General features: G+C 46.1%; 1 protein-coding gene across 2 annotated transcripts in view; it reads right to left on the reverse strand.

The window, feature by feature from the left end:
- Positions 1-16,018, reverse strand: part of kif26ab (kinesin family member 26Ab) — a 66,617-nt gene that overhangs the window by 15,793 nt on the left and 34,806 nt on the right. Inside the window, exons 1-2 of one of the 2 annotated variants that reach the window (XM_034111750.1) lie at positions 2,739-3,498; positions 171-354 (exon numbers count right to left, since the gene is read on the reverse strand). In XM_034111750.1, coding sequence (XP_033967641.1) covers positions 171-354; positions 2,739-2,755 — 201 coding nt within the window. In that variant the 5' untranslated portion in view covers positions 2,756-3,498. Of the gene's footprint in view, positions 1-170; positions 355-2,738; positions 3,499-16,018 lie in introns of those variants that run through there. The other variant, XM_034111749.1, reaches the window with a different exon arrangement.

Consider the following 16,018-nt stretch of genomic DNA (forward strand, 5'->3'; position numbering starts at 1 on the left):
CTGCCTGCGGACAAGTGTGTCACCACCCTGCATTCTCCCCTTTAAATAGGGGTCTGTGTGGATCTGTGTGTGGGTGTGTAGCAGGGGGGTTAATAGGGCTTAAATGAGCAGAGTCTCCATGTGTATGTACTTTACAAGCAATGGAGTTATGCATTCAAGTCTGTTCTCACCTTTCCCATCCCTGGGTTCTCTTTCACTTTGGACACGGCTCGGAGCAGGCATGGCGGGGCAGCGGGCGGCGAGACCTGCAGGATGCCGCTGAAGTTGGTGGGGTAAATGGAGGGCTCCTGCGGGTGGAGCAGTGAGGGCTGGTGCTTCTTCCGCTTAGAGGACAGGTTCAGCTTCTGAGCTGCCCTGCAAAGAGAGAACAAATAACGCTTTGAGGTTGAAGCTAAACTTAGAAACCACAAATACAAACAGTTCATACATAAGCAAATATTTGTTTGTATTCCTCTTATGTTTTCTCACAGCATGGTACCAAGCAACGTTTTTATAAGGGTGTGCTGCAAAGCCTTTAGAAATCCCACGCTGAAACAGTAACATAAAAGGTCAACAATCTCATTTTAGTTCCCCTAAAGAAAACAATGTCAGCAGGAGAGCTACATGGTGCCACCACTCCCGACCATTTCCCACTCTAAAACTGATGTTTCTTACAACTCCCACCTCAAACTCCCCTGCCAGGAATGATAATGCTTCAGCCCCTCCACTTCAACTGGAGCAGGTAGAGTGCACTTATGCCTTGATTTTGCTATAGACACTGCAAATCCATAAGAACAGTTATCACCAGGCAAGGCTCTTTGCCTATCAGGGACTAAATAAAGACTGTCATAGCAGGAAGGCACGGTAAACGCATGCATTCATCTTTGATCAAACACAAAACAATTGTCATAGACATGACAGGAGAGTAGTGCTGAAACGCTGCCCTCTGGGATACAGTCATGTCTATCTCTGTTACCAAAGCAAAACAATTACAATAGTGTTCACCCATTATTTTAAGTCAAAGCTTGTGCTGTTTGTTGGGATCTTTGATCATTTCCAACAGACTTGTTGGCCAGAACCAGCAGTTGAGAGCCAGGCAGGTAAACCCAACTCTCTCTTTATTAGGCATGTCTGCCTGATGAGTTCTGCTGTGCTGGCATCCAACAGAACCCTCAGCTGTAACTGAATCCAGCTTTTTGACAGTGCTCTAATTAAAATCCACTATCAACCTGGCCTCTTGTCTCCGAGAGTCGTGCTAGGGAGACATGGATTGGTCACAGGGCCAACTGAATCAGGCACATGCTCTCCTTTCTGTCTAACCTCCTGAAACTCAAAGGACAGCACCAATAAGTCTGCACCGCCTGCAGGGAATCTGGCCAGACTTCAGAGTGGTTCCAGGTATGGCTTCGCCCTGGATCAGCTAACACCGTTCCTCAGCTGGAAACTCAAGGTCAGGGAGGAAAGTAATACTCTGAGGAAATTCAAATGCACTCAAATGGTTTTCATTAAAGCAGTCAGATTTCATAGCGATGCGGGGCAGACAAAGATGTTATTGTCAACACTGGGGAGAGAGAAAAGAAAATTCAAACGAGAGATTGAAAGATGAGAAATCTGCAGAGCAAGGGAAAAAGGGAGAAGTAAAAGAAGCAGGGCATGTGAAAGAGCATAAAAAGGGCAGAGCCACGTGTGTCCCGGTGAGCAGTTTCCTAATAGGCCAGCCTGAGCTCATTAGCCCTGCTCTGGGCTCCGGACAGGACTGGGTGGGCTGCTGACAAAAAGACAACCCCCCCTCCACTTCCCTCTCCCTGCGTCCTGGAGTGACAACCGGCCCCCCTCGTCTCCTCAACACTCCCCTCTCCACTGTGCGCCCCCTGCAGCGACAGCCCAAGAGCACAATCAGGGAACACAGTGCCGGCTGATGGAATAATTATTGCATCCAAGGAGGCTACAGGAGAAGGCTCTCCCCAGGGAGCTGCCGATGTGTGATAGCATGCGAGACGGATCGTGTGACTGAAAAAAAATGAGATGGAATAGATGAATGTGATATGGAGAGAGAGAGAGAGAAAGGGGAAACTACACCAGAGTACACGTGGCTGTGTGCGACTGCGTTTGTGTGTGTGCAGGCTGGAGAGTGGGTATGCGCATTTATGTGAGGTTTCCGCAGTCTTCATTCAAGATAAATGTACCCTGTCTCTCTGTCTCTGTCACATACCTCATTCTGTCCCCCGTCCTCTTCTAGCAAAGAGATAAATCAAGCATCAAGAGGGAAAAAGGGCAAGTATACTGTACTGATTTATAACAGTCTTGCTCACAACATAAAGCAGTGCTTGTAACCTTGAGGTTTTGTTCATGCTGCACAATGATGACCGGTGCACGTGTGTTCTTCAAGGTAGACAACAACCACATGCGCACAGGGAAATTAATTGCTTGTCACTTTCTCTCTCTATGTCTCTATCTCTCCCTTGCTCCCTCCTTCCCTCTTCCTCTCGCTGCCTTGCCCAACTATATGATCAGTCAATGGAAAATAGGCGGTGAGGGGAGTCTCAGATGTATTCGCCCACAACAGCTTGTCCACCTGTTCACTCCCAATCTCCATGCTAATGAAGCCGTTTTCCTACACAACTTGGTTTAAACACTCAAAGGAAAACCTGTGCCTTTCAAGTTTGTACAAAATATTCCCGCAGTGTGTATACTCGAGCTGAACCACAGGTTTGTTTCAACATGCACCAGAAAAGAACATGCTGCAATGGTGTACTTACAGCTCCTTCCAATCCATTATCTGGCTTATGCTTATAGTCCAAAAACGGACAACCGATAGAGTTCAACTTTGCGGTCCATGTCTGTGTTGCCACTGTTCTCCATTACTTGCACATTTGACACGCCAGCACATGCAGTCACAGAGAACAGAGCGAGGCGGGGCTGCTCACTAGTTGGGGCACTGGGGTCCTCTTTGCTCCGATCGCAATCATCGAGGTTCCACTTGATTTCACAGAGGTTTGTAAGAAGCTGGGGGGGCCGAGGGAGAACCAGGAGGAGGAGGAGGCGTGGGCGTCATACTAGCTAAATGGAACAAGGGCCAGGTGGGTCAGGGTGGAGGTGAGCAGACTGCAGGAGCTTCACAGTGAGCAGGTGGTCCAGAGAGCTTTGTAGGAGGTCAGGATGAGAAGGAGCACCTCCTCTGTTCATGCACCACTTAAGCACCTCTAACTCTCCGCATGCTTGTTCCTCCAGACAAAGTTCAGCGTCAGTTTAGTGATGCAGAAACCCAGCACCAGCTTGCTCTCCAACTCACTCCTTCTCTCACATCCAATTCTGCATTCTTCCCAGAGGCAGCATGGTTGTCTCTCATTAAGTAAATCCACTGTGGTGCGTCTGCTGTGAGTGGCTTCAGGTCCTGATGCCCAGGTCCTTCCCAGAGTCTCTGCTGCGTACAGGCGGGAGGAGGGGGAGAGATTCAGCACGCTTGGCTGGACTGGAAGACTTCCTTGGCTGGCTGAGAATGAGGAGAATTCCTACTCCTGTTCCGCCTCTCGGTCTTTCCACTGCTATCGGAGAAATGCTGGCAGCTGTCCTGCCGTGTCTCTCTCTCTCCCTGCCTGCCTCTCTCTCTCTCACACACACACTTACACACAGGCAAACTCCCTCCTCTCTCACTGCCGCCCTCTTCTCGCTCTCTCTCTTTCTTTCCTCAGCCCAGCCCCTTTTCCCTCCAACTGCCAGACGAGGTGTCAGCGCTCGATTGCTGGCTGCTCGCGGCGCAATTTGCGAGTATTCTCTTTCTCTCTCTACCCCTTACACACACACACACACACACACACACACAAGCACATGTATACCCCCCACCACACGTCACATGAATACTTAATGCATACAGGAGCCTTCTCTTCTTTTAGGGTCCCTCACTTCAAACAGATTTGGCTAGTATGCCTACAGTGCATGCATGCATGAGCACGAGAGAGTATGTGCGGCTAGTGAGTGTACACTTGTGCACAATTGTATTTTTTTTTGCCTTTGTTGAAGGATGTAATTAGCCCGATGATTGAGAGTGTTATTAATCATGAGGAGAGACACACAGATAAGGGAGGATATACTTAAGAGCAGAAAGATGGATTGCCTGAATGAACGATGCTCTGAGTCAATTGGAAAACTGAGAGAGATTAAAAAGAAGAGTGAAAGTGAGGGAGAGTAGGGGAGAGGACAAACAATGAACAAATGACTTCTTAGAAAGGCAGATTTATGCTTGCTAGAGAGAAAGAGTGCAGTCAGTCAATGGTCAAGGGTAAAAAGGGGAATGAAAGCATGTGAGTGGGCGAGCGCCGGGGTGAGAGTACCCGGTATTCCCTGGGCTGCCAATTTACCAGTAAGCCCTCTCAGCCCCCGACTAGCCAGCCTTTTTGAAAGGCTGCTGCTTTGGCTGCAGAGTGCCTACTGCAACATATCGGCAGACAGAGTGGGTGTGAGACTTGCTAGATGAAAGTACACAAACCCACACCAAGCTCTCTCTGCCTCCGACACAGTGCCCCTGATATGAACTCAGCTGGATTACATTTTGAAGGCAACAAAACTGAAAACCCACCACTGCTTTTTTATTTGGAGAGCAAAGTATACAGTGGTAATTAAGCTGTTTGATATATCACATAACCTTTATCGTACTTCTTTGCCACGCATACCTCTGCTTTTCTGCAGTGTCCACATTAATTTGCCTTAGCTGGTCTGATTTTAAAGAGCACGCCTCCTGAAGCTCTGCCACGTGCTACTTTTACACTTTGGATCCTGACTGGCAACAGATGAGTCTGAGACAATACTAATGTGCACACTGATCACTCGGACAATGCAACCGGTAATTATTCTCAGTTCATTACTACAGCCCTTATTGTGATTTCAAGTGTTATACATCAAAATGACGTCATAATGTGGAACAGCCACAGTTGGGAGGGTCCTGATAGCCTGTTAGCTCCATCACTGTCTCCTTATGAACAGACCTCAGGGACAGATAATGATCGTAATATATATAAATGAGCCAAAGCAAGACAGATGTAAAATCAAGGATCGTTTGCAATAAAAGGTCTCCTGTTGCCTTTGTTCAACGAAGGACATCTAGATTTTGTCCTTACCTATAAAGGGAGTGACAGTGAGTGAGGAGGAGGAGCAGGTCAATGACCGCAGAACAGAGAGAGGGTGCAAGCTGTGAGCGCCCGCTGCTTTCAAAGCCTCACTTTGGCCCGCTGTCAATAATAGCTCCAGTCCTCTTTTCAAGCTTTGTCAAATCACCAAGAGACATTCCTCTGCCCCGGAGAATCATTAGCTGGTGCAACCATTAGCTTGTTTGTGCATTTGTCTCTGTTCTCCTAGCCAGCTATACACCTCTTAAGGTAGCCCCGGTCTTTGGCCAATGACCATGTTTGCCATATATACTATCCTTGACATTTCCTTTCTGTGATTCTACTTATTTTTCCTCTGCAGACAAGATAAGAAAGCTCTGGCCATTCATGCAGGGATCAGATCATTGGGTCTGATACCAGGCTGCTTCACCTTTCACCCCCCCACAGAGAGTCTGCCTCACACTGCTGATGATTAGCAGGTCGGCATAGCTCTTTATGAATGGAGATGGGAACACTGGGCTCCTGCCAGGCTCTACACCAGCGATTTTCAAAGTGTGAGGCGCGCCTCCCCGGGGGAGGGGGGGGGGGGGGGGGGCGCCAGAGAGCTTCAGGGGAGGTGCAGCGTGAGAAAAAAATAACGAGAAACAGTGAAATCTAGCTAGTTAACTTCAGCTAACTTTATGCGAGCGGCAACATGGATCGATTTTTTGTGAAGTTACCTAAAGTGAGAGAGGAGACAGCGTCTAGCAGAAAACGGAGGAAGTATGACCACGATTACTTGAAGCTAGGATTTTCATGGACCGGTCCTGGCAGGGGCGGACTGGCCATCTGTGTGTTCTGGAGAAAAACAGAACGGCCGGTCGTCAGCAGGCCGTTGACGGCCAGCTCGGTTTGCTGACGGCCGGCACCGCCCTTTATTTTAATTTGAATAATACTTACTTTGATCAAAAGCAAGTACCGGTCAAGGCTGCAGCCAGAGGATGATCTGCGTTTATTCCTGTCTACATTGCATCCCGCATCATCCGCCTGTGCGCATCAAAAACGCAGACTCATTGTTCCCACTAAAGTAGGGGTGAGTGTAATAAGGAGGCAAAGTTGACGTCTCTTACTGGACCTCTTTGAAATGCAATTGAATACCCTGCAACAACAACAACAATAATAATAATAATAATAATAGCAATAATAATTGGGAAGGGGAGCGCGGCTGTTCTTCTGTTCTCTGAGGGGAGGCTCACCTTCCCACACTTTGAAAACCCCGGCCTGCTCTACACCATGCAATGATTATGACTACAGCACAATGAGTCAGGCTCCCTCGCTGGACTCAGTAGTAAAGGCATTTGTGAGATTTTTGGAGTTGTTGAAGACATGTTGTTGGATGCTGAAGACACTGCTAGCCCATAATGCCATATCAGCAGACGGTCATGATTGATTAGGCTGGATGGGTGTTGGTCTATCAGGTGAGGTGCTCTGCTTTTGAGCCGTAAGATAATCAATAGGAAACCTCCCCAGAGCTAAAATCAGTACACACTGTCTTATTGATGGGCTGCCCTTGGCACGATCAAACAGCCCTGTGCCCCAAAGGTGTGGGGGGATAACATACATCTACCAACTGAGCTGGTAGAGGGATTCAGACTTTAGTTAAAGCAAGAGCACCATACTGATGACCAGGCTCCGCAGTGAAGAAAGATATTGCAGTTTGATTTCCCAAATTTAGTGTGAATTATAATAAATCTGCATCTCTGTGCTACCCTCTTGGTCACCTGCAGTCTGACCAGCCTCCGCTCGGCTTCACTGGTGATTAAGCAAGCATGACATCAGCCTGTGAACACACACAGATTCATGTGGCGCATAGACAAGGGAGATGATGTCATACTCTGCCAACCAGCCCTGGCAGCATAAGGGCCCACCCAGGCAAGATTTACAAGCGGGGTCAGGATGCCGATCATTAAGTATGAGGCGAATGCTTCCCTCACCATAAAACGCTTTTTCTTAAAGTCAACCATTCTAGCTGTATCTAATATGGGTCAGTAAAGAAAGACAGTTTGCTGTGAGTGTCAGCATCCACCAGATTTATGGCCATTCATGTATAAATATATGCATTAGCCAAACACTAAAAGCTCAGGGGGTCACATAGCCTCTTAAAATAACCAAAGAAATATGCGGATAGGGTTACCTGAGAGACACAGCATTAGGCACATGGCGACTATAACAGAGGCTGTTGAATGTATGACAAAGACGATTGGAGCCTCCTGTGTGGCGCTGGGGTTTAGTCTGGTTGTGAGCCTGTCTCCTTTCTATAGTCTCTCTGCAATCAAGGGACCACTGGTATAAACATTAATTTTTCTCGCTACCTTTCCCTTATCCTAAATCACTCAAAACAAAAAAAATGTCCGAGGCTGAAACATCCTGAATATAGTGATTCATCTTGGAATGTGGTTCAACAAATGTTAATTGGACTGTAGAAAAAAAAAAAGTGCAATTTCGCTTCACAGAAAAAATAAAACTCCCACCTGGAGATAGAAAAACAGACATTTCGTGCAGTGTGGTTATCTTATCATTCAGATTACTATCAACCAAAACCCAGACCCTTGCCAGTCGTTTTTGAAAATGTGTTTCCTCTCTCCTTCGGCAGCCCAAGTTGCATTAACATGGAAGAGAGAACCAACAGGCTTATCTGGCTGTCAGTTGATTCTTATCAATCCAAAGCTCAGACGGTTTCCACTGACTGGCAGCCTGTTTTCTCCTGCCTGGCTGCTTTAATGGCAGTTGGAAGGTAGAGCTCCTGTGTCAGTTTTTACAACAGCAGTTTGCAGGAAGTGGCCAAACACCTCCAGGCTAGGATTTATACACTTCCTATAAATCCTCAGAAATAGATAAACTTATCCTAGCTCAGCCATACAGCTATGAATGTGATGTCCAGTTAGCAGAGCAATATCAGGATATTGGCACCTTCCATACACATTTGGACCAACGCCTTTTAGAAAAGCTCTTTGTTCCATCAAGGTGTTCAACAAGGCTTTTGTTCCTGCACAGCGTCTGGCCTTGGAAACAGAATACCAAATGGGGCATCATTTGTGCGCTGACTGCTGACAGCCCAAGGCTGCACGTGCATCTTTACAGAACCAATCCCCGGCCAATTAGGTAAGGCCAAAGCATTCATGCAACATCTGTGAATACAAAAAAAGATTCCCCACAAAACTAATGTCCTTGTGCAATTGACTTGCGTAAATAACATTCTAACAGGAGTTTGTGAACCTGTTCTGTCACAGCACCCTCAAAACTCTTTGGAAACGATCTGCGGACTGAGCTGGAAAACGAGGGATTAGAGCATCCTCTGGAGAATAGCTTGAGTAACGGGGGATCATTTGAAATATTGTGGAAGAATTAAAGGGAGTGCAAGTGGGGAAAAGGGAATAAAGCAGAGAAGATGTGATGAAAAGAAAATTGGGAGCACTGAGATGGAATAGGATAAAGAATCTCCTAATACAGTCAGGAAGAGGAAGGAGGAAGAGAGGACAGAAATAACGAAAGAGGCAGCAAGAGAGGGAGCAGCAGAGCCAAGTCCTCTCTTCGATCAGGGGGTCTGGCTCTGTGCCAGCTAGATGCTGTCCATGAGGAGGTACATTATTTTCTGCCTGAGAAGGAAAAAGGTAAAAATGATCGTTGGGGCCATGCCACAGCCAGCTTGGAATTGCTTTATTCCCAAAGATGGGAATCCCCAGTCAGCCGAGAATAAATGGAACAGTTGGCGCCAAAAAGTGAAAAACTCATAAATATTCAAGAAAGCCTGTTTTGGTCCGACGGCTCATCAGAGCAAGCAACAGTGGATGTTAGCGCAGAGGTAAAAGAAACATCGTCATTCATTTTACAAGAAATATCAAAATAACTTTGGTTGGCTGATTCATCTTATGTTTCCTTTGTACATCACAAGGCGAACAGATTGTCCCCTACAAAAGGTCTGAGCAAACACGCTGCTCTGTGTCTGTGCCAAGGTCAAACCCTTAATGATGGGAGTATTACTGGTGCAGTTAGCCTCTGCAGGAGAGTGTGACAAACCCTTTTTGTGGTAACACTGACATCCGCTGTTTTTTGTGTTTAATGCTCTGCCAATAAAGTGCCAGACACCCTACACACAGTCACACACCCACAAACCCCCTCCACTCACCACCATCCCAACACTGAAAAGCCACAAAGCTTGTCAAGTTAGAGGCTTAAGGAGGGCTTAAGACAAGCAGAAGAAGGAAATCTAAGGGTAAAAGTCAGGGGTTATAACTCTATTCAAAGTGTATTGTGTTGTTCTTCGTAGCAATCAGCATCACACTTTGCTAATATGGCCTTAAATAGCTAGAACATTCGGCCATGGAGAGGTGAACAAAGTACATTTGCATTAGCTCTGCACCACCCATTTGTCAGTCAATGAGATAAAGGAGCCTGAGGCCCCTAGACTGAGGATGTATTGGAGATACCTGCAAGGAGAGTCAAAAGGTCTTCGAAGGAATATCTTTAGTAATCGACCCTCACTTGTTTGCATAAGGCTTCCAGGAAATGACATCTTCGGGTACGAATGGAGAAAGTGCTCGGCTGTTGTGTAAAAATTGGTTCAGGCAGCAAAAAAATTAAAATGTGGGGAAAAAATTCACTTTTCAGCTGATGGGTGACAGATGATAATGAAGACATGTTCCTCCCTGCTCTGCAGACGGCAGCCACCCACCCCTGGCACTGCTGACAACAGCTGCTTTCATCTCTTCCAGTGCGTTTCTGCTCTGCTCCTCAGACACAGCTCCAGGTATTCTGCTATGCTACTCTCTCCAAGGCTGCTATAACTGGAATAACTTCACGTTTTCCAAACACATGTTGAACTCTGATTCACCTTCAACATCCCACCCACGCCTTGCCTTGGAAACCAGGCAGTTCTTCTCAGGAAGAAGAACTCACGATTACTAAGTGACGTTTACTGTCTCCTGTCCTGTCCAGAACACAGTGGAGACAGGATATTTGATGTACGAAAGACAAATGAGGATTATTAGCAACATGGAGTGCCCCCTTAATCAAATATAACGTCCTCGTAAGATTCATTCACAACACTATATCAGAATGAAGAGAGAATGATGAGTTTGGAAAAGAAAGATAGAGGCAAAAAAAAAAGCCACCATACTTCTGCTCCACTTCTCTGCTTCATTAATCATCTGGTGCCAGGGTAAGACACCTAGTGATTATTTATTTGCACTTCCACACACAGAGGCTATCACAACAAACAGGCCCGCAGGCTGCTGAGAACATTTGGGAGTGATTAATCAGTGGTCCGTCCGAAGACTAAGAGACAGAAAAGAAACGACAGAACACAGGGGGAGGGGTTTTCTAACACGTGTTTCTTAATCTTTCATCTATATTCAAGTCAATATGCAACCCAACAAAAAACTAGAGGGCGTCCCAAGTCAGGTGAAATGAGCTGTACGGTCAAGGAGATGGTCATGATAGCAGTTCTGGGAATAGAAGATGAAGCGACATGTCTCATCCACATGAGGGAATAAATGGTTACTTGGATCAATAAACGCATCACAGGTGTATATTGAAAAGGGGAGTAATAATCTGCATGGGAAAATGTGTCCCTGAGAAAAGCCGCTAAGATGTTAATGACTACAACTGCATTATTTCAGTTAAGCAGTTTATCCCGTATCACACACTCATAAAGTCGACCACAGAGCTAACACACAGCACTGGGCCACATAGAGCGTATGGGGATAATGGGATTTTTAGCACACTGCAGCTGGCTCTCATGTGCTGGGTCGTGAACCGATTACAGGCTATAATCCTCTCCTTTCAAGAAGCTGTGCATGAGGAAAGCACAGAAACACAGAGGACATCAATCATCTTCGCGACTTTGAAAATGGTAAAAACGTTTTTTAATGTGTCCAAAAAGAAAAGGTCGAGGGCATAATATCCGACACAATAACTCTTAATCCTAACTAATTCTCCACTAAGAAGTGCTGCATACATGATGTGGAATACGTAGTAGAGGCACTAGCCTATTATGTTTTCCGCTGTGTCTTAATGTGGATCGTTATATATGTATCACTACAGTCTACAGTGAAGCCAAAGGTTAATTGTCTACATTTGCAGATAATAAACTCAGTATATATAGTGTGTTTCATCAGTTCCATAATTCCTTGTTTTTTCCCCTCAGCTGCAATGTTGCCGTTTGAACTATTCAACCCTCCGGCATCAACCTGTTGATGGAGATTATTTTTTTTAAAAGAAGGCAGAGTGATGACGGTGAAATGTGTCAGCAACTGAGGCTGTGGGTGATGAGGTAAATGCTAAACCACCTGTCATGAAAATGGCCTTATCCACAGAGGTAATCTGAGCTCCATCCGTAAAAACTCGACCCTTCCCGTTGACAAACAGAAGGACAGGGATGCTGTATGTGTGTCTGAAAAAACGTCAAGCACTAGTGGTTGGGGAAATCAACCTCCAACCACTGATTAGGCAGCTATTAGTTATTCATGTTACATAGAAGGCTGAATACTCAGGAGCAGTGATGCCTGAAGTGAAGCGCCACCAGGAGCCATCTTTGTTTCTCTGGATTGTAAGACATAAAGGCAGCTCATGGGAGCAGAGGCCATCGGCTCTATTCTGCATCTGTACACAATGGGTCATAAAACGTGTATTCCCTGCCACCAGCTATTGCAATGACTTCTTTCTTATTCCACAGCACTCTCACACTGTGTCTCAAACCGATGCAGAAGTGACAGTAATGGCAAATATAATAGACGCCATTTGCATGACACCTTTCACTGAAGGACACTAAAGAGGTTTAGATGGCACCCCTCCGCCCCCACAGGCCTGATGCATAGGATCCATTCAACAGGATGGGGTCTGGAGGATTGAGCATAAGAACTAAACACTAATGTGCTGATCATGGATCCCTGTGGGCAACTATAGGAGCCGATATCCAGTTGGGAAATGCCCGACGTGGGAAGGCAAACAAAGCTGGAAATAGACAGATGCTGAGGGCGGGACATCTCCTGCCCACATTAAACTAGTCACACACAACCTATCCTTTTTGATTGCTCTTACCAACATGCTGAGACAAAGGCAGCCCTATGTTAGGTGACAAACCTACAGGACAGAGGGCTATGCTTCACATCCTCTAATTTCTCCACTTATGAAAGTAATCTGTCAGGAGTTGATGGCAGTGCTTTCCCCTCTCCCCACAGGGCTTAGTACACGAGGACCCAGGGTGAAAGCACAGGCTTGAGTCAGCACTTCATCTCTTTGTTTGTCAGCCCCCCCTCCACTGCCCCCCTGCAGGCTATATGAGTGGGCCAGACAGACTTCCTGACTCAGGGATTTATTTGGGGGAACAGGAGAAAGGGCACCGGGGTTATCCCTCACACAGGCTGAGACAAACGCTCCGCTTTTCTTTTCTTTATCACTTGAGCTGTTTGCCATTCATGATGACAGGCACAAGTGATTCCACGCTGCCTGCCACAACAGTGCCCATCACCCTGATCCTGCAGGGGCACAGCACTATCACACCATGTTATCATATCCCGGGGAAATGACACCCGAAAAGAAGCTGGGGAATCTGCCACAGCGAGTAAGCTGAACTCCAGCTGAGCAGCAAATTCTTCTGCACACCGATAAAGTGAAGAGCAACACATAGAATCCAAATAAGAGTTTCTCATGCAATATTCAGTTCATACCACTGTGCAGCATGCAATATATACGAGACAGCCAGGCTGCCTGGACATGGTCTTTCCTGTAACAATGTTGGCTACAGTAAAGATTAAATCTGTAGCTCCATATCAGAAAACAATGTTAGTGACACCAGAATCATGGAGGATTATGAGTGCATGAGGATAGTGGGATGCATCTACCTGCTGTAGTTCCCTGAGGCTGCAGGGCCAGACTGGCTCTCCATCAACACCTCAGCCTTGACGGCGCCTGACAGCCTTGGATAGACTCACACCTGGGCTTATCTACAGGCTGCAGCCCCTTCATGGCCTCAGCTGGTGCTGCCGCTGCGTCTGCCGCTACACTGAGGCAGCCATTAGTCCCATCAGCCTGATTATGGCAGCAAAATGCCAGCTGGTGTTTTATCCAACAGTAAACAAAGACAAATACCACAGTGCAGCTCAACCCCCCCAGCTACCACCCACTCAATACTTGTGATGAGCCATTCGCTGCCCTGGGCATGTGTTGTACAGATTCAACAGATTGATATGAATCAATTCTCATTTGTCAGGCAGGCTCTGGAGGTGCAGGTAGTATTAACATGTCAGCTCCTCTGTGGCTGTATATGGAGCCAGCATTTCAACAGTATGTTTTCTGCCATGCTATACATTCTGCTCACACTCTCACTATGTTGGAGGAATCCATCTCGCTGTGGCTTGACAACAAAACCATTACCCTCTCACCTCCAGGGAGAAAGACAGTCCAACTCTAACTGCACAAAACTGCACACTCCACACAGCGGAAAGGGAGGAAGATAAAGAGAGAGAGAGAGAGAGAGAGAGAGAGAGAGAGAGGAAAGAGAGGTGCTCAACATGTAGAATAAAAAAAACTGCCTGCATGTACAACACGAACATCAAGAACATCACGCATCCAAGTGAGCTCAATGTTGTCTGTGTACAACATAACTTACTTGACTCGCATGGTAGTGAATCCAATATTGCTCTCCACAGATACAGACTTCCTGTCTATGATGCTGTCGGGATGGAGCAAGCCTTCTGAATCACAACATTTACAAGCTCATTCGTGCTGGGCAGCAACCCTCGTCCTGCTCTGTATGTTGATCCCCCTGCCATGTGGGCCAGAGCGACTGCTCAGCAGACCCCTCCGCTCCACATAATCTGTCCTGCCTATTTGTCAGTAACCGGGATCCCTGCTGTCAATCACAGCACAGCCAACACAACAGAGCACTGTCCTGCTTTGTCTGCTTTGAGCCTCTCTGTATTGATCACCCCTCTAACAGGAAAGATGTTAGAACTACTAGCTTCCCATTGAAAAACAAACAGGGTGACCTATTTCCTTCATAAACAATCAAACTATAAACTGATTAAACAACGTAATTAAGGAAGGCAGCCAGCATGTGTTGTCGCGAACAAGAAAGAGCACTTGTGATCCTGCAGTGCTTCCACTTTGTAACACCCAGGATTCATTATTGAAGAGATGCTTGTCCCTCTCCCTCTGACTAAATTATAGTCCAGTGGAGTAGAGAGGGCTATTTCAAGTTCCTGATTTCCAATCTCCACTTTCGAAAAAAAAAAAGAAAACACTCACATTTTATTCCCACAAGCTAATGACGTGTTTCTATGGTTACTCGGTGCAGCCTGGGGGATGAAGGGCAGAGTGAGTGTTGCTGACACAAAGGCAGGGTCTTGTGTGTGCAGGAGAAACAGAGGCTACATGGCCCTGCTGCCACAATTACAGGAGGATTCCTTCTGCACAATCACAGTCATTACCGCGCAAACCCTCACCTGGGCAGCAGCTGCACGGAGGCGATGGATGACCATAAAAACACTTCCTCCTGACACTCCTCCAGGGCCGCATTCCAGCAAACAGCTGTCCGCCCTGCCCCTGCAACAGCCCGCCCGCCAGCCTTTGTGCCACCTCCGAGCTCTGAGAATCTCTGCACACTTTTTGTGTCCCCAAGGTCTTCCACTCTCTCATATTCATTACCTCCATGTATCTTTAGAGTGAGTAAATCATAACTCTCCAGAGTGTGATTAGTGTGAGGTAATAAAATGAATTGGCTACTAAACCTTCCTCCAAACAAACATAAACAAGGGACTAACAGCGGACCAAAGAAACCGTCTAATGCTGATATGCAGATATGAGCATGCCTAGAAAGTAATGTACAAAGTGAGCAGCAGACTCCTCTTAGCAGTGAGCTCTGAGAAATCCCGCGGGCACAGTGGGTAATGAACACACCGGCACAATCAGCAGGTGTTAATGGGACAGAGAGATGGGTAGGGGGATCAGCAGGGCCGCAGCTAGCCTCACCGTCCAGCTCCTGCTGTGAGCTCCGCCTGCCTTCATTACACAACGCTATGTCAATACACTGATCATATGCTCTGTCACAAGGCAATCAGTGCTTAACGTGATAGTCAGCTGAACACATGGCTCTAAATTTATTTACCCCACCCCCAGCTATACTCTGACAAACACACACACATAATTATATGCACACATGCACACACACGCAAATCCGGTCAGAGTTTGACCCTTGACTCTTCCTGTCTCTCTGCGACTGTATAGTCACTCTAATTGCCAATTGGTCATTACTGACCCCGGGGTCATCTCTTTGCTTTACACAATTACCAGAGACAGGAAGCAGGATCAAAGAACACTTTCAAAACTGGATAAGAGAGATACATGTATAAAAGATACAGTAATCCTGTGAGTTAACACCTTTTTCTAGTTTCTGAAAATAGAGGCATCACAAGATAACATCTAAAGACAGACTTTTATTGTCAAATGTTTCCATGACCAACAGTGCAGACGGTAGAATCCCATTCTTATTAATTGCACGGTCTGGCAATAAGGCATAAGGTATAAGAGTTAAGCAGTCTGATACTCATGTGTACAAATTAGTCATTTGTTCCCTTGAATTAATAACTACTTCTTTAAAACTAATCATTTGCTCTCCACAATGTATAATGTGTCTACCCATATAACACTGACAATCTGTTATTCCATGAGTTTCAGGGGAGTGAAAAATACAAAAGATGGTGTTCAACAGAAAAATATAGAAAGTATAAATACTGAAATTAATGGATTAACTTAATAGTAAGAATATGATTAAAAACAATTCAGTAGTTTATTAAAAAAAGACCTTATTTTGAAAGAATTTCAGAAATGTGTTGAAAATTGGAAAGCTAGTTTACGGCAAAATATGAAGGGGCATCAATTATCATTCTGTGCACACATTG

The sequence above is a fragment of the Pseudochaenichthys georgianus genome, chromosome 22 (assembly GCF_902827115.2).
Source record: "Pseudochaenichthys georgianus chromosome 22, fPseGeo1.2, whole genome shotgun sequence".
NCBI classification, from domain to species: domain Eukaryota; kingdom Metazoa; phylum Chordata; class Actinopteri; order Perciformes; family Channichthyidae; genus Pseudochaenichthys; species Pseudochaenichthys georgianus.